Raw genomic sequence first — 22,891 nt, forward strand, 5'->3', positions numbered from 1 at the left:
GAAAGCAATAAGATATATGTACACTTTGATGTGACTAAAAGGAAGGCAGCTACAATATTACTATATTTTTCAAGTTTAATCACTATTTTAGTAGTCTTTTTATTGTTTTTTTTTTCTTGAAATATCTTCAACATTCAGATGAGATTTCAATCACAATGGCTCATTTATAATTCATTTAATCCTATTTTTATACAGAACAAAGTAGCTGAAACAGAAGTCACAGAGGCCACACATGAATTACAAGCATATGTATTGCAATGGAAAATATTTCATTCAGTGAATTCTACCTACTAATGTGATAAGATAATGTCTTTATATTAGAATATAAGAAATGTTTTCTTAGAGAAAGAGAAAGAATTTACATATTTTGAATATTAACTCAAATGGTCTTTGAATATTTTTTTTTCTAGAATAGAATAATACAAGACCCTGTCAGCATTTTAACTCATTCGATGAGAAAAACTGGAAAACAAACCTGCATGAAATTTGGTGACATTTCTATTACTATCACATACTCGAGTTTGTCTGTTACCATATTACAATGAAGGAATTGAGGCAGCATGTATTTGTAAGATTTGTAAGATTTGCAAGCACTCATTGTACAAGCTTTTTAATCTATATGCTTTTGTAGAATAAAATCTGTATTAAATACATATCCATTAGAGTAGTAAAAGATCTTTCCAGTCCCCACAAGCTTTACCTTTCCTGATGAAAAAAAAAAAAAACCACCACCTTCTTAAATTATGAACCTATTGCAGAGATGTTAACCTAATAAATATGACTTTAGTACTTTAGTATATCTCTAGTACAGAAATGGGTGTTAAAAATTATATCTAATATATATTTGGGCTCCTTTCTTAACAGGCAACTGTAATTTACATGTACAACCCTTGTATGCACACCTCAGAGTATGAATATGTCAGTTAAAAAAAAAAAAAGATATCAAATATTTGTCTTTATTAAACGTATTTATATTTTTAAATAGGTTTAGAAAATTTGCATTTCTAACTTTATTTGACATTTTGGTTATCACTATGTATTTCTGAAGCTTTTTCACAGCATCTGATCTTAAGACTTTAATTTACTTACTAGGAGTAATCTTCACTGAAATCTAGATTACTAGTGCAGTTTATTCTTCCTTCTCTTTTGTGATTAAGAAAATTTTATAAGAACCCTTTCTTTTGCACTCTGGATATCCATCAGTTACTAAGACAAGTCAGATGAACAGAAAAATGCATCTGACATTTTTTCTTTTGTTTAAGTAAAAGCCTGAGGTAGCAACATAAACTGATGGCTCATTACTGGGAAACATCACAATATTAAACCTAAATTCCAATTCAAAGATGATTTTGTATTTGTAGAGAACTTCACAGATACTACTTTTTTCTATCCTACTATTTTCAGCAGCAGGAATAGTTGAGGCTTTTAAAACTTTTGTTATCCCATATCTCATTTCAGTTAGTCCACGCTATTGATAATTATATCTTTTTTTTTTTTCATCTATATGTGTGACATTTTACCAATGAATAACTACATGTAAAGAGAACGATTCCATTCTTATGGCACAGTATTACTTTCACCTGTGAAATAGTTCCACTTCCAAAATGAAAGTGCAATCATTATTTACATTTGTTTGTAATCCGCCCTCCAATTCCTTAAGGCACAATAAAATAGTCAGTTCAGGGGGATCAAAAGCAGATGTTTTTCCATTTTAGAAAATGGATGGTGAATTGTATTCACCATCATCAAGTAGCTGCCTTAACATTTTTTTTCAGTACTTATATTCAGTTTCTTACAATCACTCACTTTCTTCACAAACATAATTAATCGACTACGTTGCACCACTGCACACTAGAGGTCAGCCACCAATGGTTTAGATGTACTGTGATGTGCTTTTATTATTTCTAACTAGTGAGAGGGATAATGCCTCTGGTCACCATCGAGTTTCTCATTCACTTTTGAAAACAGACTGGCACTTCAATCTAACAATGAACAGATAAAAAAATATTTTTTTCTGACTAATAATTATAGAAATTTAACTTCATCATGATATATACAAACATAAATAATAAAACCTTCCGATCTTGCTTCAGCTCATTTTAAGGAGCTTTTACCACAGGTTGGTGCACACCATTATTTTTTGTAAAGCATCTTTAAAAAAATATTACTCTATTTCTTGTCCAAAACTTCACTATAAGATCAGGGAAGTAAAAAAATAAAAAATGCTGAAAGTATTAATGAAAAACAGTTCAGGGTTGGAAATGAAGCTGGTTTGAAAAGAAAAAATGTTTTTGTCTGTCATTCTGTAGGAAATTATATATCTGTTCAGAGCAAAATACAAATTTTTATTGCCCTATTGAAACAAGTTCAAGCAGCTCAAAAAATTATGCTATTTCACAGATTACACAATTTCTCATCATTAACCTCATCATTGTCATCATGAACCTATTTTACTTAAAATAGAAAATGTACCAACTTTTTACCTTAAGGTTTTCAACTCACATAGTTGAGAAGATAAAACAATAAAGGTACAGTTTAAATGGTAGAGATTTTGGTTAAATGCAGGTCTGATAGCATGATCAAAACTTTTCGTTGAAATATACCGACCGTACATAATAGTCTTATTTTTAACTGATGCCTAGTTAGTTTTTATATGTATCAATAAATTATACCCTGCATTTGGAACTCTGATGGACTGTTTCAGAGTGTAATTAAAGAGGATGATATAAGTCCTGGACTTTGTAATTTGGATTAGATTTTTCCTACTGACTTCATTTGTGCAGGATTTCACACACATACATATCAAGTTACTATTTAGATCACTTGAAGATATATTTATGAAAGAAAAAAAAAATCATTCAGTCAGCTAAAATATATAGAGTTTTTTTTTGTCAGAGATTTTCCCAGCACTTGAAGTGACAGTGATACATGCAAGAGAGAGACCTCAAGTCAAACAGTTCTTTGCTGTATTGTAAGTGGGACAAAACTGGAACACACTGAAAAAAAATATTTTTTTTTTAAAAAAAAAGAAAGCAAGCATAGATTTGTAGTTCTGTATACCACCTGTCTCTGCTACTTGTTTTTCTGTCATGGTTACATACAGTTGTGTTAACACTTTGAAGTTTTGGATTTGCTTTCTATTGTGAATATTGTGATGTTAAATTTTTATGCAACAGACATCTAATCTATTGTTAAACTGCGAATTTTTTCTCTCATTTCTCTCTGTGTTAAGGAAGTAGAGCTTTTTTTTTTTTTTTTTCTTGGAAAAGCTTTTCATAGTATACAATATCCCATTATTATACCTACTTCTATAAAACTGGTAGCCTTTATAACATTTTATTTCCACAGTTTCAAGTCAACAGCTGAAATACAATATTAAAAGAACTAAGGGCAAGTTGAAATCTACATATTAATTTCCACAGAACCAGAATCACTAAAGCTGACAGTCACATGTGGAGAGTACCTAATTCAACTCACTTGGATCAGGGTCAGCTACAGAAGGCTGCCCATTACCACGCTCTGTTCAGTTTTAAATATCTCCAGGGCTGGAGACCTCCCTATGACAACCTGTACCAGTGATCACTCACCCTTGAATTAAAAGATAAAAAATAAAAACAAAAACAAAAACTGCCTAAAAACAACAAAAAGTGATTCCTAAGTTTACACAAACTTTGTGCACATTGCCCCTTGGGCTGTCGTTATGCCCCAGAGAGAGTCTGGCTCCCTCTTCTGCATGGACAAGATTTTCCTGAGCTTCCTCTCAGGCACAAATGCTCCTAGCTCTCAATCTCTCTTCATATGGACAATGCTCCATTTCCCTCACCATCTCTGTGACCCTTCACTGGACTTGCTCTAGCTTGCCCATGTCTCTCCTGTTCAACACTGACTCCAGCACTCCAAATACATCTCACCAGTACTAAGCAGATGGGAACAACCATCTCAGCCCAGGAAGTTGTTGGCTGCCTGTGCTACATGTGCACGTTGCTGCTTTATGATCAATGTTTTGTCCACCACCACCCCCAGGCCACTTCTGTGACGCTGCTTTCCAGATGGTGAGACACCAGCATGCCAGATACTTAAGGTTGTTCCTGTCCAGGTGCAAGGCTTCCTGTAGCCAGTGGTGTACCCTGAGGGTCAGTACTGGTTCCAGTCCTGTTCAACTTCATCAATGACCTGTATGGTGCACCCTCAGCAAATTTGCTGATGACAAAAAGCTCAGAGGAGTGGCTCATACACCAGAGGGCTGTGCTGGCATTCAGGCTCGAGAGCTGTGCTGAGAGGAACCTCATGAAGTTCAATAAAGGCAAGTGCAGGGTCCTGCACCTAGGAAGGAATAACCACATGCACCAGTACAGGCTGGGGGCTGACCTGATGGAAAGCAGCTCTGCGGAGAAGGACCTGGACAGCAGGTTAATCATGAGCCAGCAATGCACCCTTATGAAGAAGGCCAACAGTACCCTGGGCTGCATTCAGAAGAGTGTTGCCAGCATGTTGAAGGAGGTGATCCTCCTGCTCTACTCAGCTCTGGTGAGGCCACACTGGGATTGTTGTGTCTAGTTCTGGGCTCCCCAGTACAAGAGGGACATGGAACTACTGGAGCAAGTCCAGAGGAGTGTTATGAAGATGATCAGGGGACTGGACCTTCTGTCATATGAGGAGAAGCCGAGAGAGCTGGGTCTGTTTAGCTTGGAGAATTGAAGACTGAGAGGAGATCATATCAATGTGTACAAATATCTGAAGGGAGGGTGTCAAGAGGATGGAACCAGGCCCTTTTCAGTTGTTCCCAGCAAGAGGATGAGAGTCAATGAACACAAACTGAAACACAGGAAGTTCTGGAAGAATTCAAGGAAACACTTCTTTACTGTGAGGGTGACAGAGCACACACAGGAACATGTTGTCCAGAGAGCCTGTGGAGTTCCCTGCTCCAGAGGTATTCTAAACCTGCCTGGATGCAATCCTGCGCAATGTGCTCTAGGTGATCCTGCTTTGCAGGGGTGTTGGCAAAGATGATCTCCAGAGGTCCCTTCCAACTTCAACCATTCTGTGATAATGTGAATTCCCCTTCTTGAACTTCCTGTCAGCCCATTTCTTCAGCCCACCAAGGTCCGTGTGAATAGCACAACTATCTTGTGCTACTTTGACAAAATATTTCATTTAAGGTAACAGGTGTAAGATTTTCTCCATTTTCCGTTTTACCTCCCTAATTAACCCAAGGAAGAATGTTGGTCTGAAGTATATCCAATGCAATCAGCCACGCAAGATGAAAAGTAAGTTATTGTGAATATTCATACATAGATCAATGAACTGGTTGTTGTAATTTAAGCAAGAAGTTTCCTACTTATGAACTGCTTTAATTTTTTACTATTCAGGATCTCTAGCTTGGAACAAAATTGCCAACGCTGTCATATAAGCTAGGGAAATCAGCCACTTGTCAATGATGTAGTTTTTATAAGATCACTATTTTGAAACAATTCTAGTCGATTAGCGTGAGCTGATTAGTAGTTTGATCTGTACTAGCTGATACAGTATTATCTGATCAGAATTACTAGAAACAATTTTTCAGTCACTGAATTTGGCATGCAAATTCAACATTACGATCTTGAATATGGGCAGGCGAATGTTTAAGCTAGTATCACTTGAGCAAAATATTAATAATTCTGTGCAAAACACATGTAGTGAAGCACACATCCACAAAAGAAAGTTAACACAAAATTATGAACAGTGGTAACCAAAGACAGGACACATAGGAATGGCACAAAGCGGCTCAACAGGAGATTCAGACTGTGCATTTGGAAGAAATTTTTTACTATGAGCGTGGTCAAACATTGGAACAGGCTTCTTAGTGAGGTGGTCAGTATCCCATGCTTGTCACTGTTTAAGAGGATAATGCCCTCACCAATATGTTTTAACTTTTGGTTAGCCCTGTAGTGGTGAGGCAGTTAGACTAGATGATCTTTGAAGGTTGCTTCTAACTGAACTATTCTATTCTATTCTATTTAATTCTATTTAATTTGATTTGATTCTGAAGTTAATTGCTTAAATAAATAAATGTCAGGTTGCTACAATGTGTTCCCCAGTTACATGGTTCATTGTCCAGCATTAATTAGCTACCATCACCTTGGTATTGTTTATTTCTTTTTTTTACCAACGCAGTACTTGTCAAGAAACAGTTTGTCTTAAAAGTCAACCAATGGGTTAGGTTAGCCCTCTCTCAGTTCTGTATATGTTGGAGGGCTACTGTGCACTGGCTTCATGCCTTCTGACAGCACAAATACCGCAAATGAAGAGTTGCGTGAAGAACTGAAATGGCAGGTCTTAGGGGATCCAGCAGGTAAACACTAAGCTTTACTGGTTGTTAGCAAGGCATCAGCTCTAATCAATTAATGATTTAGTTACTTAGAATAATTTAGATAATGAACAACAGCAAGTCTACAATCAACTAAGTTCATCCAAACTTTCTATTTTTAGCACAGGACCTTGAGAACTATACTCTTCCTGCAGTGTTCTGAGTGAGAAGTCTCTGATACTTCAGTCCTAGAAAAAATGGAACACAACCAATGAAACATAGCGGTTGCATTTAAAAAAAAAAAAAAGTATGCAGAGAAGGAAAAAACAACTTTGTCGGAGCTATTCTACAGATGCCATAGTCTAGTACGTCAGAAATGTATGTTACATTTTAGCAAAACATGCTAGGAGCAAAAACAATCATGTTTTTCTTCCAAAATCTTTGGAAATCAGAAGTAGCAGGATTCTTAAAATGGAATACTTGTGCACAATTGAACTCCCCTTTGAAAAGGTCTCTTTGGTCTTCACAAGAGAAAAAATAGAGCTTGGCTTCTTTTCATGTCTTCAATGAGAGTTCACCCTTTCTTCATTGAAAGTACTAAAAGATCAGCAGAAAATAAGTCTTGTCTGGTTGACTTCTAGTCCAATCATACAATACAGATACCACCAAAAGCAGCTATGTCATTTTTGGTACTAGTCTGCTCAAATAAAAACACATTTTAAATGTCATAAAAAAAGAAAGTGTAAGAATCCATTTGAATAATAAGAAAGCAAGGCTGCTGCTGCTTAAGATTTATATTGTAATGCTACTTTGCTGACCTCTTATGAGTTTATGCAACTTAGATGAAATTTCTTTACTGAATTTTTTAGTCTATCATTTCCTCATGGCAAACATACTTTGTTTCTGCTTTGTGATGCATAACTGATGACAATTCAGTACCAGATTCCACATACATTTATGAAAACTGGTGCTTTCTTTCAGTGTTGAGAGAGAAGTAGAGACACTAGCAATGGGAAAAAGACAGCTGAAGGGAAAAAAGGATGCATACGAAGAAATTGAAACAATAAAAGCAGATAGTTCTGAATTGATGAACTAACAGGGTGAACTAATACAGAACATTCACAGCACAACAGAAGGGCAGGGTTACTCTCTGGTGCCACAGAACATGGAGTAAGCAGTGAGTGGTGTAGCTCAGGCATGACTGTCACTGGGTGTTGTTGCAGTGCAGCACCCCTCCCAGGCTCTACTGCCAAGATAAAAAGCACATCTTCTTTTACATCCTCACCACAGAATAGAAGGCACGCCTTCTCAAGCAGAAGACATCCCCTGCCGGGTTCCATCTTCTGTCAGAAAGCATTCTAGCTTTGGCTGAAGGAAACTGGGCCATGGACAGTAAAAGGTATCACAACCTAATAGTTGAGGGGTAGGGACAGTACGCTTGTACTGTATAGGCAAAACTTGAAGATGAATACTCAGATTATGACCAAAAAAAAAAAAAAAAAAAAGACTGGATTACCAAATAATTGCAGAAATTGCACAGAAGAGTGATAAAAAGGTAAATATAGATATAAGGTAAATAATATAGATAAAATATAGATTAAAAAAAAGGTAAATAATATAGATAAAAGGTAAATATAGATTTTTATAGATATAGATATAGGTATTTTTAGACCATAAACTCCATCATCTTTGTGTAATCCAGGGTGTTTTTGGCAGAAAATGGAAATATTAATTATTAGAGAAGTTTTGCACACTATTTTCCAGTTATATTAGAAACACTTAGAGGTAAACACTACAATGGTGAGATTCAAATTATCCTAAAATATTGTTTAGAGTTAAGTGGTATTTGTGATTCTGTTTTTTAAATCATTAAATCATTACCAGGTTAATCATCTTTGCTGGATCACATGTGCAATCTAAAGAGATAGAATTAAAGGAACAGAATTTCCTCTCCAGAGTAAAGCAATAGCATGATTTATTTATATTAAAAAAAAAAAAAAAACTTAAGATCTTTCCTAGAACTTTAAACTCATAGCATTCTAGTATAATTGACTCAGCATATGGTATGAAATACCAGCTTTATTTATTTATTTATTTATTTATTTATTTATCCTGAACTATTTCTTGGAAACAAATTGCTGTAGACTTCTAAAATGATCTCTTTTTTTGGATACTGTTGAGATCTCACAGCCTGTGCTACCACTGTACAGTCAAAGACACCAGCTTGCCTTGAAACTGTGCATTACCTGCCCTGCATTTTCCTGGCAATATTCTCCTAAACAGGAAGGAGTACTTGCCTACCTTAATCTCTCCTAAACAGGAAGGAGTACTTGCCTACCTTAATCGTTTTTTTCTCAATCCAAATACTGCAAGTTATTAGCAGTTACTTGTAATGTCCAAATACACTGGTCAGAAGAAGAACTACAGTCAGAATTATTAACTTACCTCAGAAACTTCAGCTTTAGATAGGGTACAGGGGTGACATTTGTAAGAATAAGACAAGAATAAAATAAGAAAACCTCTTCCTTTGAATCTGGCAGTCTCAGCATACACCTTCTCTTTGTTCAATCAGATGCTTAACAAACATAATTTCTGAGGCTGATCTATAATCAAGAGATAGCAGTTCTGCCTGCTCTAAGATATCTATAGCTCAAACAGAACAGTTCTGATGATTTGAGATTGCAGTTTCACATTGTTAACCACCTAAGAAGTAAACACTAAAACACCTAATAATTAAATAATAATAATACGTAATTAGGAAAATGTTTTTATGGATATGAGGAAGTTGGTAAGGGCCAGAGATTTGACACAAAATCTAAGACTGAGATTCAGATTTGGTCCTTTGTTCTACTGCAGACCACTTTTTATTCTCATTGATCCTTCAAAATGCTTTCTTGGTAAAATGGAAAGACATGACAGATCTATTAACATCAAAGAGATCTAAACTTTTGATCTTCAGGCTCCGAGACTACTGCATGTTTCCCCCAAGGTTACAGTGTATTTTGCAAGGAAGAATAAGACACTGAAGCAAGCACTCAAAGATAAACAAACCAAAATAAACAAACACAGTACAAGATGCTGAAGACTTGCTATACCTGCTCAACAAAAGAGAACAAAAGAGAATTTATTAACAAAACTATCTATGAAATCACAGTTAATCAAGAGCAAATATTAGAGATGAACCTGTACAGGGTGATTGGTCTACGCACCTGATGGGAAAAAAAGGTCTGGTGCATTCCAGACAGAAGGTAGATATTTCTGGCTACTGAAAAGGTGAATGAATCAAGGCATATTGCCTATAGAAAACACATTTTTTTTCCATCTGCCACCTGACATGCAAAAATTTCCAAAAAGATTCCAGGATCAGGTTTATTCAAAGTGTAGTTGTCGTTTGACTACCTATGAGTTATCTAAATTGAGATCAATCATGAAGGGTCACTGATACTTGGCTGATTTTCTCAAGATATGAAATGAGCTCCTGCTCTGTGTAACTGCTAAGCTACTGCCAAACAATGGATAGCCACAAAAAATTTTTCAAAAGCATTTCTGCCAGGGGAAAAACCCACACTTTTTGTGTAGATCTAAAAGCTATCTTTAAATATTCGTGTTATCCACACCATTATACTTACATGTCTCCAAAGAGCTCCATTTCACTGTGCTATTTTTAGCAGTCTATAATTCATGAATAAAAACCAAAAATGAGCTGCTAAGTAGAATGCAAGTCATAAATCTAAGAGAATGGTGCTTGGTTAACAAAATAACAGGAGTAGAAATAGAACTCAAAAAACAGTTCCAGTTTATCTTTCTATCTTGACTGCAGATATTTGTAAAAATTTATGAATAATAGTTTCAATAAAGTTTTCAACAGCAACTATTTTTGATATATTAATAAATTCTAAAATAATTTGTTATAGTGAGAGTTTTGAGTCTCAACAAAACTTCAGACACTAGAAGCCAGCATACCCTCATGATATGACTAACTGCATTTGTACAGTTGCAACAACAGAATTTGTGTGTAGATCTCTATTAGTAAAACTGTGGATTGCTTCATTTCCTAACATAAGAAAATTGATGAAAACCTTAGTTCATAAATGTTTGAATGCAGTATAATATAAAGAGTTGATCACCAAATAATAAACGTTTATCACAACAGTAAATTATAAGAAGGCATTTGTTTCAAGCAGCTTGTTTGTTAAGTAGCTATTGACTAAAAACATTTATTGATGCTTGTAAAATGGATATTGATGTTTGTAAAAAGGATAGTATAAATACATTTCTTTTCATCTGGTACTTAACATTTTAATAGAAGTCTTTAATATCAGATTGATCTTTAATTAGTGTACTAATGAATTATTTTACAGGAATCTAAATGATTTCCTTATGAAAAGTTTGATCTAAAAGGAAACTACATTCCATTTTTAAGAAAATCCTGATCCTCTTGATCTGAAAATCTGTATTTAATAGAGTAGATACAATGTCATCTTCCTAAGACACTGAAAGATTTTTTCTTACTTGCAGTTTACCTCTGTTCCTTTCAGCATAATGTAAACATCTTTAGATGTTAAAACCTTTACGTCATTTTCACCAGACTACATACATTGAAAAAGGTCAATGGACATGTTACACTCCTTCACATGGAAAGTACATCTGAAGATGAAGAATTAAAAAAAGAATAAAAAATGGTGATTTAAGATTTCCACCAATGTTACTTGGCCTGTGAACTGTAGAACAACAGCAGACACCCTGTAAAACAATCAATCTCTTCTCATGTGGGAACTGTTCCATCACGGAATCACAGAATAAGGAACCATAGAATATCCTGAGTTGGAAGGGACCCATAAGGACCATTGAGTCCATCTCCTGGCTCCACACATGACCACCCAAAAATCAAACCATTTGTCTGGGAGTGTTGTCCAAACACTTGAACTCTGATCTCCATGAACTCTAGCCTTGATCCTTTACATTATTTTCTGCTCATTACCTAACTCAATACGCCTTGAGTTATGTTGATCAGATTGTATTACAGTACCCAAGGTGAGTGTGCTCTAAAATTTAAACTACATCCAACAATTTCCTCCTTTCCTCTCTTGCCTCAGATAGAATTACTCAATGATTTAGAACTAATTCCATCTTCTATAATAAGAAAAAGTCAAATGGATTCTCCTTGTCACTCATACTGAGTAGTATCTTCTGTTTGGTGTTTAAAAATATGAATCTAATCTGAGTACATTCAGATGTACAGCAGAAAACTGTCATTTGAGTAGTGTGCTCCAAGAGTTCTATTGTAATTGTCCAGAGTTACCTACTAGATTACTGCTAAATTCTCCTCAAACTTATTATGCAACATTGTCTCTAGTAATCGCTATCTTCTCTACATGAAAATATGTACACTCCAGCTGACATGAGCTTTCAGTAATCTTTATAAACAAACTTAATTTGTTACCAAGGATGAAAAAGTATTTTCCCAGCTCTAGATCTGTATTTTTCTCTTCCCTGTCCTTTCTCCGGTCTGTCAACAAACATTTCTAATGAGAAACCAGGACTAGGCTTGCACTGCTTTATTAACTGCATTAGGTCCATACACACAGGGTTAAGTTGCCTTGCTACTCCCATTCCTTCTATCTTTGCTTATGCATCAAAAGACAGTGTTAGACCCTACCACCACATTGTAACACAAGGTCCTTTTCACAAATACAAACAAACAAAACAACAACAACAACAAAAAACTTTGGGGCTGTATTTTTCATTCTTAGCTGTTTGACCCTGCATTTGTTTGCTGCTGAAATGTATGTTGTTTCACTAGAACAAGAGATCAATTATATCCCTCTCCAATCCAGATATCATCTGCAGATCTTCTCAATAATTATTTTATATATTTTTCTAAAGCATATATGAAAATATTGGTTTGAAAAAAAATGACCTAGGTGGGACTCTCCTGGAAATACACATATATATTTAATGCTCACTGCCAAAATATAGTTAGTATCACTTTTCCATGTTGTTTCTTCCTCATTCTTCACATTTGCATGTGTCAAAAAATAGTCATCAATAATGGAGCCTCCCGTCCACCCATGTGCTGCTACTGAGGCTGGGAAGCATAGAGAGCTTGAACAATACACAGCAATTTAAAGATTGACTTCTTAAACACACACCAGAAAAAAAACTCTGATCAGGTAAGATTCAAAGACACATTTAGTTGGATAATTTTTACCCAAATAGAAGAAAATTAAAACTTCTATTGAACTATATTCCTGAACAACAGACTTACTGGAAATTGAGCATGTGGTATGTGTATTGAAACTAGTGAAAGTTACTAGTTACTATGCACAGCAACACCATGACCAATCTGCTGTTTACAGTCCTGCCCCAGAACTTTTTGTAAATTGAAATCACCGTTTGCCATACATTTGCATTCACCTCTAATAAGTAATTTCAAGTTTGAATTGTCTTTATCAATATTTTGTGTTCAACTGTGCAACATGAACTGTTTACTCAAATGACATTACATTTCTGTGCTCACTTTTCTCATAACCTACACACTACATTGTTTTACACAACCAGTGAAAGCCAAAGTGGTAACTTTAACAAAACTTAAAGTTCTTTTATACCAATTTAAAATCAAAAAGTAACTTTATTATTTCACTGCCACCTTTAGAAAAAAAGAAGCAATTAAACTAATTTAGTTAGCACCACCATATTTGATTCCACCAATACTGACCTACTCTCTTAAGATCCTATTTAGGTAACAATTTGTCTCAATCCCCGCATTTGTTAAAATTTATCACTGTCTCGTCAGCACTAAGCTTTAGCTGTTCCTGATCCTGGTCTACAGAAGACCTTGAAGAGTTTTCTAACAGGCAGCATGATTATGATACACTCCTCTGAAGCCAAGAGTGAACTAAGCATTATTCAAAGTTTAAACAATTGGGAATGGAAGTAATATACAATAAATGTATTGTCAGTTGCAACCAATTCTACTGAATGTAAAAAAGAATTGTGGCTTCTCTTCTAAAACAGCATCTAAAAAGAAGCAATATAACCAAAATGTCGAAACAGCAGCTATGCAACCAAGATCAAAGGAAAAAAAAAAAAGACTGTAATGCAGCAAGAAAGTCAGAAGAGTCAGTAACCAAGCCTTTCTCAGGGTGGAGTGGGTGGCAAGATGGAGTAGGATGTGTCCTGTGAGAACTGATACAATTTGTAGAAAGTAGGATGCATGATATCTATAGAAGGTATTTGAATCTATCAATACAAATGAAACTATTGACTTTCAAAAAACTATGCAACTAAGAAAGACCAGGAAAAAAACATCTTAACAAGCAATATCTTTCTTTGAACTCAGTGACTTGACACTTCATTGTTACAGAGGTCAGAAAGAGATAGCATACCACATTATATATTCTATATTCATATAGTTTGAAAAGAAATCTGCTATATGTGGTCTCTGAAACACATATGCTTCTTGTTATCAAATGGATAATCCTGCAGAAAGCTTCTAGGTAGTTACCACTCTGCCAGTTAATTTAGAAAACATGAGAAAAGCATTACTCTTCTTATGACAAATGGCGTGATACTACTAATTTCTCAGTGGATGTAGATAAGTATTGCCTCAACCCAGCTGCCATCTGCACCACTGAGTACAAGGCATCCAATAACAAACACTGTGAACTACCAGGCTGTTCTTCTATGAACAGAAGGCTAAACAAACGCTTCTTTTCTTCAGCAAATTCTGTAACCTCCTCTCACAGCAAGCACAGAAGCTACAAATACAAAACATAAATAGAGTAAACTCAAAGAAACCATATTCCTTGAGATTATTCACTTCTTATACTTACAAGTACTTCTTTTTGCTAAAAATACAGGTAAAAGAGCACAATGATTTTGTCACCTTTCAGTTTTGCTTACTTTGCTTAGTCAAGTGTAAGCTTCAATTCTGTTTTAACAGTCAGAATATCTTGGTCTCATACATACAGGATGTGGTGCCCTCATCCAGCCCACTGGGGAAAGACACGCTGGCACTTCCATCCTGTATTCCTCTGAGAGGTTTCCATACCAGAGTTCATTAGCTAGTATCAATTCATTTCAGAGTTTCAGGTCTTTCACAATGATGGAAAGAAACAAACAAGTTTCACTCCCTCACTCAGCTGTAAGGATAGTATATAAACAGAAAAAAAATACCAAATAATCCTGTTGGAAACCTCTTCAAAAGCAGTAATTGGGCTTGCTGTTGGATTTCACTCATTAGTGATTTCACAGTGAGATAGGAAGAGTATGAGTTCTTTACCTATTCCCAATTATAGAATAAATAAAGAAAAAATGAAATGAAGTGGAAATGTCAGGACTTATTTTTTTATTCTGTAGTACCTTGGTGCCAGCAACAGAAAAATTGGAAAAAAAAAGAAAAGAAAAAAAAAAAAAGAAAAGAAGAGGTAGGCCTGGCGTTTCCATAGTGATAGAAACTTTGTCTCCTTCTCACCTGCTCTGTCTTCCCTCCACTAAAAGGGAGAAAGGGAGTAAACTAGTTCTTCCAACTATTTGTGAAGAAGTTCAAGAACAGACCTGGAAAACTGTAGTGCTTGGGACCCTTACCCAAAGATCTATGAAAACAGGAGCAGTACCTGCAAGTGTGGAGGGCAGACCACCTCCATCAGGGCAGGAACCCTCCTTAAAGTCCTCAGGAAATCCAGCGGAAGAGCAAATCATGCATGATAGACACATCTTTTCCTAAACATGTTGACACTGATCCTGTGCTCCATCTTTCCCATCCCACAAAATAACTTGTTTGTGGAAACTCAGCACATCTCCCAAATAAACTAAGTACAGCATGTGAGAGTGAAACATTACTGTGACTCTCCATGAGCATTTTTTACATTGGTAAGACAGATAGACATTAATTTACAGCTCACACAGTTAATGCAGTGTTATGTAGAGACCTATAAATACATGTATGGCACACCATTTAACATATACCATATAATGTATACTATTTAATGTACATTTGTATGTGCATACATAAACATTCATGCAGCTTCAAAGCCTGTGCATACTAATTGCTTGACAATCATAGTCTCTTTCTTTAGACTCGTATGTTAATAGAGGATTAAGCTGTATGGTATATGGCACTATTTTTTTCAGACTGTAAAGGGAATGAAACCATCAAATCTGACTAAAATATAGGATATACTACATTGACATTTATCAATCACAAACCTCTTTAGTTAGCATTAAGTGTATCACAAACTTTAATTTGAAATTTAAGCCAAGATAATGTAAGTGAACAAAGTCTTGCATTAGCTGTTCCTTTCATTATTAAGCTGCCTCCTTTTAAAGTCCTGTAATTTATTGGAAAGGAAAGGAATGCAGGAAAGGATGTCAAACTGAAAAAAGCAGTTTTAACTGTGAAGTTCTCCTTGCAAAGAAAGTGTATGTTCACTTATAAAAATTGTGGGCAATTCCCACACCCATGACACATTTCATTATTTTAAGCAGAAAATAAAGGTAATGACAGAAGAGAAGCATTTTCCCATTAATTAAGAGATAGGCAAATTAGATAAAAGCCTAACTATATAAGTGACCATTTCATATTCACCAAGTACGTGTAAGAGTACAGTCACTTTCTATGGTCCCTAGTACACTTTCAAAGTACCACTACCCCCGTCAAGAACTCTTAACAACAGGAAAAGAGGTAAGGCCAATAGAAATGCACCTTTCAAAATTCAAAGTCAACAGTGTTTTTAAATGATCAAGCTAGAAACTGCACTTCTGTCCTTTAAAAGTTATACTGTCCTTTCTCAAGCAATAAAAGTTATACTGCCCTTTCTCAAGCAAAGAGATACCTAATCAATCATTTCTTAGCAATAATTGCTGCTTATTCTCTATTTCAGAATGTTTTAACAGAGATTCTGACCAAAAGTACACGGCAAAAGTGAAATTTTCTAAAATAACTTCTCTTTCTTTTCATGAAAAGAATACCTGATGAAATTATTGCATTATACTTTAATTCCAAAACTCTAGGAGTATTTCTCTACCTTTTCTTAGTTATCTATTTTTTTATTTATAAGTATTTTCAATTGTCATTTTCTTTCTGTTTGCTAATAACAAGAAGATGCAATAAATACTAAGTAATAAGCACAGACTATATTGAGACCTTATAAATCTCTCTAAGAATAATGATGAATCTGTGTTGTCTGCCCTCTATTCCTGGAACTCTGTCTAGTACTGTGAACTAAATTCAAAGACATCTATACAAAATCGTAGATCACTAATCCTCTGCTGTCAGTTTATGTGAGTTCCATCCCAAAACTCAGCTGATTTGTACATTTGTGAAAGATCATCAGTTGGTACTCCAGGGTGGGATGCTTCCTATTACATTAACAGCACTCGTGACATTATCTATGAACATTAAGGGTCACACAGCACTGTCTAAATCGGTGTCTAAAAGTAGTAGAAAAAATCAAGGAATATAATATTTTATCTTGAAGAGATCTTTGCACTGTTCTTCAGTCAGGAGCTCCAGTCTAGCTCTATAAAGAATAAGAATATTAAGGATCTGTCTCTGAAAATGCTAGTTATCCACTGTTAATATTAGTAATATTTACTGATGCATCATTTTTACTCTTTCTTAGTATCTACATCATTTTGTCCAGACTGGTTTCACTGAGAATAACTCCCACAAAAAGATTATCTTTATACATTTTACAACCTTTATTCTGTATGTGAGACTCCATCAATTCTAGCTACAGCAAGAAGCCCTCCTGACTTCTCTCAGGTTAATAGATGACTTTTGTTTCATTTTATGTAAAATAAATAAGATTCATAATGGAGTTTTGGAAAACCTAGTCTGAAAATTCTCTTAAATTATGTAGTCAGTGGTTTTAGAGACCAGCCGTTTTTAAAGTAAATCCTATGCTACCCTTCAAAAAAAACACTATCCTCATTCCCCACAGAGAAGAGAGATGAAAGAGGGAACTTTCTGCTAATTGTAAACAAAAACGATACACTTCTCTCACAAGTGCAGGACTAACAAAGGAGCTTCTGGGGTTTAACTATCTTTTTGCAAATTAATACCTGACAGGAATTACCAAAAAAAAAAAATCATTCACTACTAGTCCATAGGAGGTTGGATATTCCATTATCTGAAGCAGAAAAGATATACCAGATTATAAAATGTATGTTTCCTAAGCACAGAATTTACTTTAAAAATAGGTAGTATACTATCACTGCAGAAACACACAACATATGGGCCCATTTCCCAATTAATTATTTTCTGGCTATAGTGTTAAAATGTCCTTGGCTTCACCTTACACACAATCATCCCAGCTGGTTATTATCTACCTGGAAAGAGACCAAAGAATCTCAACTGTCAGTACTCTACAGACATATATGTTTTGTCCATTTTTTTTTTCATTTACTTCACTTTCATATTGCTACAGTTAAAAGAAAAAACTCTTACTACACACAAAGTGTGTAATAGAAGTGGAAAGATTTATCATCTCTTCTATTGTTGTAACTTAGCATACCTGGAGTGCAGGTGATAAGTGGAGTGACAAGGAACCTTCAACATGCCTTTACTGAGAAAGGACTTATCCAATGTTACTGACATTGGTTTTATTTTTTTTGTGTTCCTATTTAATTCAACTGCTTCTTTGTTTTATGCAAATGTATGGAAAAACACAGAAGTCTTCAGAAGTCAGAGCTGGAACAAAGTTATTGATTGGTGGTATATCTGTACAGAGTCAGGAAGATAAAATAAGAAAATATCCCTGAATCAAATGAATGTATCAGTCAGTTGTAGTAAATCTGAAGGTCAACAGGTGGAAAGCAAATGGCTTTTCTCATTTACACTTTACTTCTGCAAGAAGCCATAGGACAGGTAGGAGACAGAACACATGTAAACAAGTTAATCCTAATGATATCTTAATTAAAAAAAAGATATTATCTTCTCATTAATAGGTAATTGATCCAAATCCAACAGTTTCCCCCCAAGTAAAAGTGCACATGGTTGTCTTTCCTCACTGAATTGTCACCACTTTAGGCCAGACACTAAGTTGTCAGTTATGCATGATTTGTTTGGATACTGTATTCCACAACAGCTGTCAGAAATAATACATTAGAACAGCTGTCATGGTAGTTACAATGGACTGGAACTTTAATTGGACTGGATATTAATTTGGGACAGAGGGAGAAGAGTGTTGTTGTTTTTTTGGTTGTTGTTGTTTTTGTTTGTTTGTTTTTAACCAAACTTAAGAAATAAATACTCAAAGAATGACAGATGTTTCTAAGGCATTTAACCCTTGTTTGGCAAGCAAGGTTGGTCTTTGTTTTCACTAAATAACTTTATTGCAATGGTCTTCATCATATGAGCAGAAACCATTAGTTGCTTAAGAAAAGAGGCATTAAGAGGATGCATGGTGAAGAAGTGGCATAAGCAATCCTTTTCAAATACTGCCTGTGATCTACAGACAACCTCACAGTATTTTAAGAATTACTCAAAAGGAGTAATTCAGAGGCCATTAGTAACCATCAGCTGCAAATAAAGCTGTTAATCATGGCCAAGACCTCAGCACAAATGAATAATAAGCTTACTTTCAGCATCAGCATACAGTAGCAAGCAGAAGAGCACCACCACTGGCCTGACTACGTGCATCATCCGACAGCTTGGCACCAGCATGCTTTGGCAGCCTCGATCTCACTGGCTTAGAAGCCACTGCGAGTCTGTCCGGTCTGAAATTTCAGATGAAATATTTTCAGAGCCTGTGGAACAGATAAGAGAAAGAAATAGAGAAATACGGTTAGCAGCTATAGGGCAGAGATTGTCTGATTTTTCTAAACTATCACAATTTGAGGCAAAACAGTTTTAAAAGACAAAAGGGTATGGACAAAAGAACAGGAATGACTCATTGCTGCTTACTGGTATTTACTAGAAGATGCAGTGTACAGTACATGTGAATACTGCTCCAACTTTCTCTCAGTGTACCTCTTCTACCATAATCAAGCATCTGTCACACTCCAGATCGTCTTTCATTCAACAACACCTTTTGAATCAAAGGAACTGTCATTCTTAATGAAGTATAATACAACACTGGAACACTCATGTTGCAAGAAGAGATTCAAAGTGGATTCAGAAAACAGAATAACAGCATAGTGGGAGCTGATGCCCTGACATCTGCTAGGAATAACATAGCTAAATCTGCTTCATGAGGTGTTCTTAAAGCTAGACATAAAATACTAGCATATTGCATAGTTCAACAACTTCCAGAGGTTAAAATTCCTGTTGTGATTTCCTCTAACGATCAGAACACTATGCCTAGAACTAAAAAAAAATTAAAAAAATAAATAAATAAAAATCCAGCATTGAATATTGAATAAAGGGTTTAGATTCCAAATCACTCCATCTCATTTATTATGATGTTATGATGTCAGTTGAATATCATACACTGGGAGCACTAGAGCTAAAGTACCGGATGTCAAAAAGCAGTGTCCTACTCTTGCACAAATTCATCACCCTGAGCTATGACAGAAATTAAAGAACATAAAAGCGCTTTTCCTTCTCACGGGGAATACTCGTGATATCCCCAAATAGCCTGACATTGCCACTAAAATACACTGAAATTTAATTGTACTTTTCTAAGGGCCTGCAACACACAAACTTTGGCCAGTGTGAAGTTCAGCTTAAGCACAGTAAGGAATGCATATCTTTTTCCTTACCATGCATGAGCGGTTTCCAAGAACGGAAGATAAAAAACAAAAGGGAGGAGAAAAAATTATACTAATTACCATTCCACTAGATAGATCTTACAGATTTGTGGGTGGTATAAAGCGCCCATTTTATAGTACAGTGAAATGCTGAAAGAATCCACACAAGGAGGAAGAAAAGATGTGAGCAGCTGTTAGAAATCTATGGCTGCTAGGAATCTTTTTTGTTAAATTCTCTCTTGAATCATCTACTGCTATCAAAAAATACAAACCTAAGAAATCTTCATAGGCAAAGTGCTGAAGGCACCAGCTCCCCCCTTTCATTGCTACCATCCTCATGCCAGCATTCCAAATGACGGCAAAGTCCATGAGACATCAGTCCGGTCGGACTCAATTTGTGTCTGTGCAAGCGTATCAGAACCAACTGCTACATAATGATTCCTATGCTATCACAGAAATTGAGATGTATGAAATACATTTCCAAGGAAAAGATAATTTTGATTGTGCTTCTGTTAGACTGCACGAGTTACAAGGGAGACCTAAAGTATCTCCAAAGACAGCTCACTTAAAGACAAAATCTTATAATTTTATTGACATGTAAACATACTAGTTGACATGTATTAAGCTGAACATCAAAAATGTGATAGGTTGTCCTGGTTTCAGGTAGGACAGAGTTAATTTTCCTCCTAGTAGCTGGCAGGGTGCTATGTTTTGGATTAGGATGAGAAGAGCGCTGATAACATGCTGATGTTTTAATTGTTGTAGAGCAATGCTTACACCAAGCCAAGGACTTTTCAGCTTCTCGCTCTGTCCTGCTAGCGAGCAGGCTGGGGGTGCAGCAGGAGCTGGGAGGGGACAGACCCAGGACAGCTGACCCAAACTGGCCAAAGGGGTATTCCATGCCATCTGACGTCATGCTGAACAATATATAGGGGTGGCTAGCCGGGGTGGGGGGGCCGGCTGCTCGGGGATAGGCTGGGCATCGGTCAACGGGTGGTGAGCAATTGCATTGTGCATCACTTATTTTGTACACATTATTACTATTATTATTATTATTATTATTATTATTGTTATTATTTTTCCTGTCTTAATAAACTGTCTTTATCTCAACTCACAGGCTTCACTTTCCCGTTTCTCTCCCCCATCCCGGAGAGGGAGGGGGGAGGGTGAGCGAACGGCTGTGTGGTGTTTGGCTGCCAGCCGGGCTAAACCACAACATAGGTGCTAAGATTTGTATCTGAACCATAAACTGCTCCCTTTGGTGGGGGAGGAAGTGGAGAGAAAACAACAGTGATAATCAATGAGAGGACAGAGGAGGGAAAAAGAAGGTGACCAAAAAGGTGCTTGCTTGTTTTACGTAACTTTTTTAACAGGGCACTGGAGGTGATTTTCTCACATTCCAAACACTCCCACTAAATTAAATGTGGTACCTAATAGGAAAAACAAAACAAAACAAACAAACAAAAAAAAACCACCTATCTGCTTAGGCAAAAAAAAAAAAAAGAGAATTTTAAATATCTCACGACGATGATATGTAAATATCTCCATTTATCATCCACAAGCTGTCTGGAAAATAAGGGATGTATCACAAAATCTGGCAAAGAAAAGGTGAGAAGAAAAAGTAGCAGTTTTTTGTTAATTAAAAAACATAGTCCATTCACTCACTGTAAATGCACATACAAGCACTTAGGAATACTGCACTCATTATCTCTGCTTTCAAGGTGATCATGCAAGCCGAAGTTTAGTAGTCCCTTTCTTTTCTGCTCCTGAGTGTCATGGCTTTAGCTAACCTGATAAACACACTAATAAGGCTTTCAGGAGACCGTATGCCAGATGTCTTCTGTCCAGCTTCCTATTCCTCCATAGCCAACTTCTGGAATTTTAGGTCAAGTAAACAGAAACACTTGAAGAAAGATAGCACAGTGGATCCTTCTTTCTTTCAAGTGAGTTGAAAATATACTGTTAGTAGAGTCATGCAGGTGAATGACTGATAGCACTAGAGAAACAACCAAAGACAGGAAGGTACTATCAAGTTTGCCCGCACAATTCTGCTTCAGCTCTACATTAAAAATAATAACTTCAGTCAGGACCCCTGCTGCTGAAAACAGTGTCAGACTTGAGATTGATAATCAGCTGGTATGTAGGTCTATATTTATCTGTGAAAACTGGCACAGTTCCTTTCAAGGACTAAATGCAATTATCAATCAGGTAGTAACTCTTGAATAAAGGTACCATCATAGTAAAAAGCTACCTTCAAAGTAAAATGTTCGTCTAAATAAATTAATAATTCTTAAAATAAGAACTCCCTTCACTTTTCCATTTCCTCCTGACAATGGCTTGTTACATCCAGAGTGGAGTACCAGAGATAGTGAAAACACAGAGAGAAACACAGAGAGGCTACCTGGGCAGCCTGCTATAAGGAACCTGCTTTGGCAGGGGGGTTGGACCCGATGATCTTTCAAGGTCCCTTCCAACCCCTTCAATTCTGTGATTCTGTGTTTCTGTGAAATTGCAGCATGGGATTACACTACATTCTTCCTCAGACAGTCAACACGGGTCTACGAGGATAAACCAACAGGGAGGTATTTTCTCAGCAGCCCTTGTTAAAACATCCGCACTGTGCAAGTGCAGAAAGATGGGGCTTCTTCTTCATGGCAAACACATCACAATAGTTATGAAGAGATCAACAGCTATTACAAAAATAATAAGAGGTGTTTTTATTTTAGGATGATTTGTGCATAAATCGCATAAATAAATTACTGCCATATTAAGTTTTCTAAAAAAAGACCCTTACTTGGAAATACAGTATCTTTAAAAGAGCTAGTTTTGAATATTTTTTTTCCCACAACAGTTATTTTGGTGCTTTTCCTCATACAAATTAATTGTTAATACAAGGGTGAAAACTAAATG

General features: G+C 35.9%; 1 protein-coding gene across 1 annotated transcript in view; it reads right to left on the reverse strand.

The window, feature by feature from the left end:
• The window catches only part of PTPRD (protein tyrosine phosphatase receptor type D), a 420,315-nt gene that overhangs the window by 306,487 nt on the left and 90,937 nt on the right, over positions 1-22,891 (reverse strand). The window contains 1 exon segment of the mRNA XM_035569749.2: positions 18,872-19,039. Coding sequence (XP_035425642.1) covers positions 18,872-18,956 — 85 coding nt within the window. The 5' untranslated portion in view covers positions 18,957-19,039.

This window comes from Cygnus atratus, chromosome Z (assembly GCF_013377495.2).
Source record: "Cygnus atratus isolate AKBS03 ecotype Queensland, Australia chromosome Z, CAtr_DNAZoo_HiC_assembly, whole genome shotgun sequence".
Classification (NCBI taxonomy): domain Eukaryota; kingdom Metazoa; phylum Chordata; class Aves; order Anseriformes; family Anatidae; genus Cygnus; species Cygnus atratus.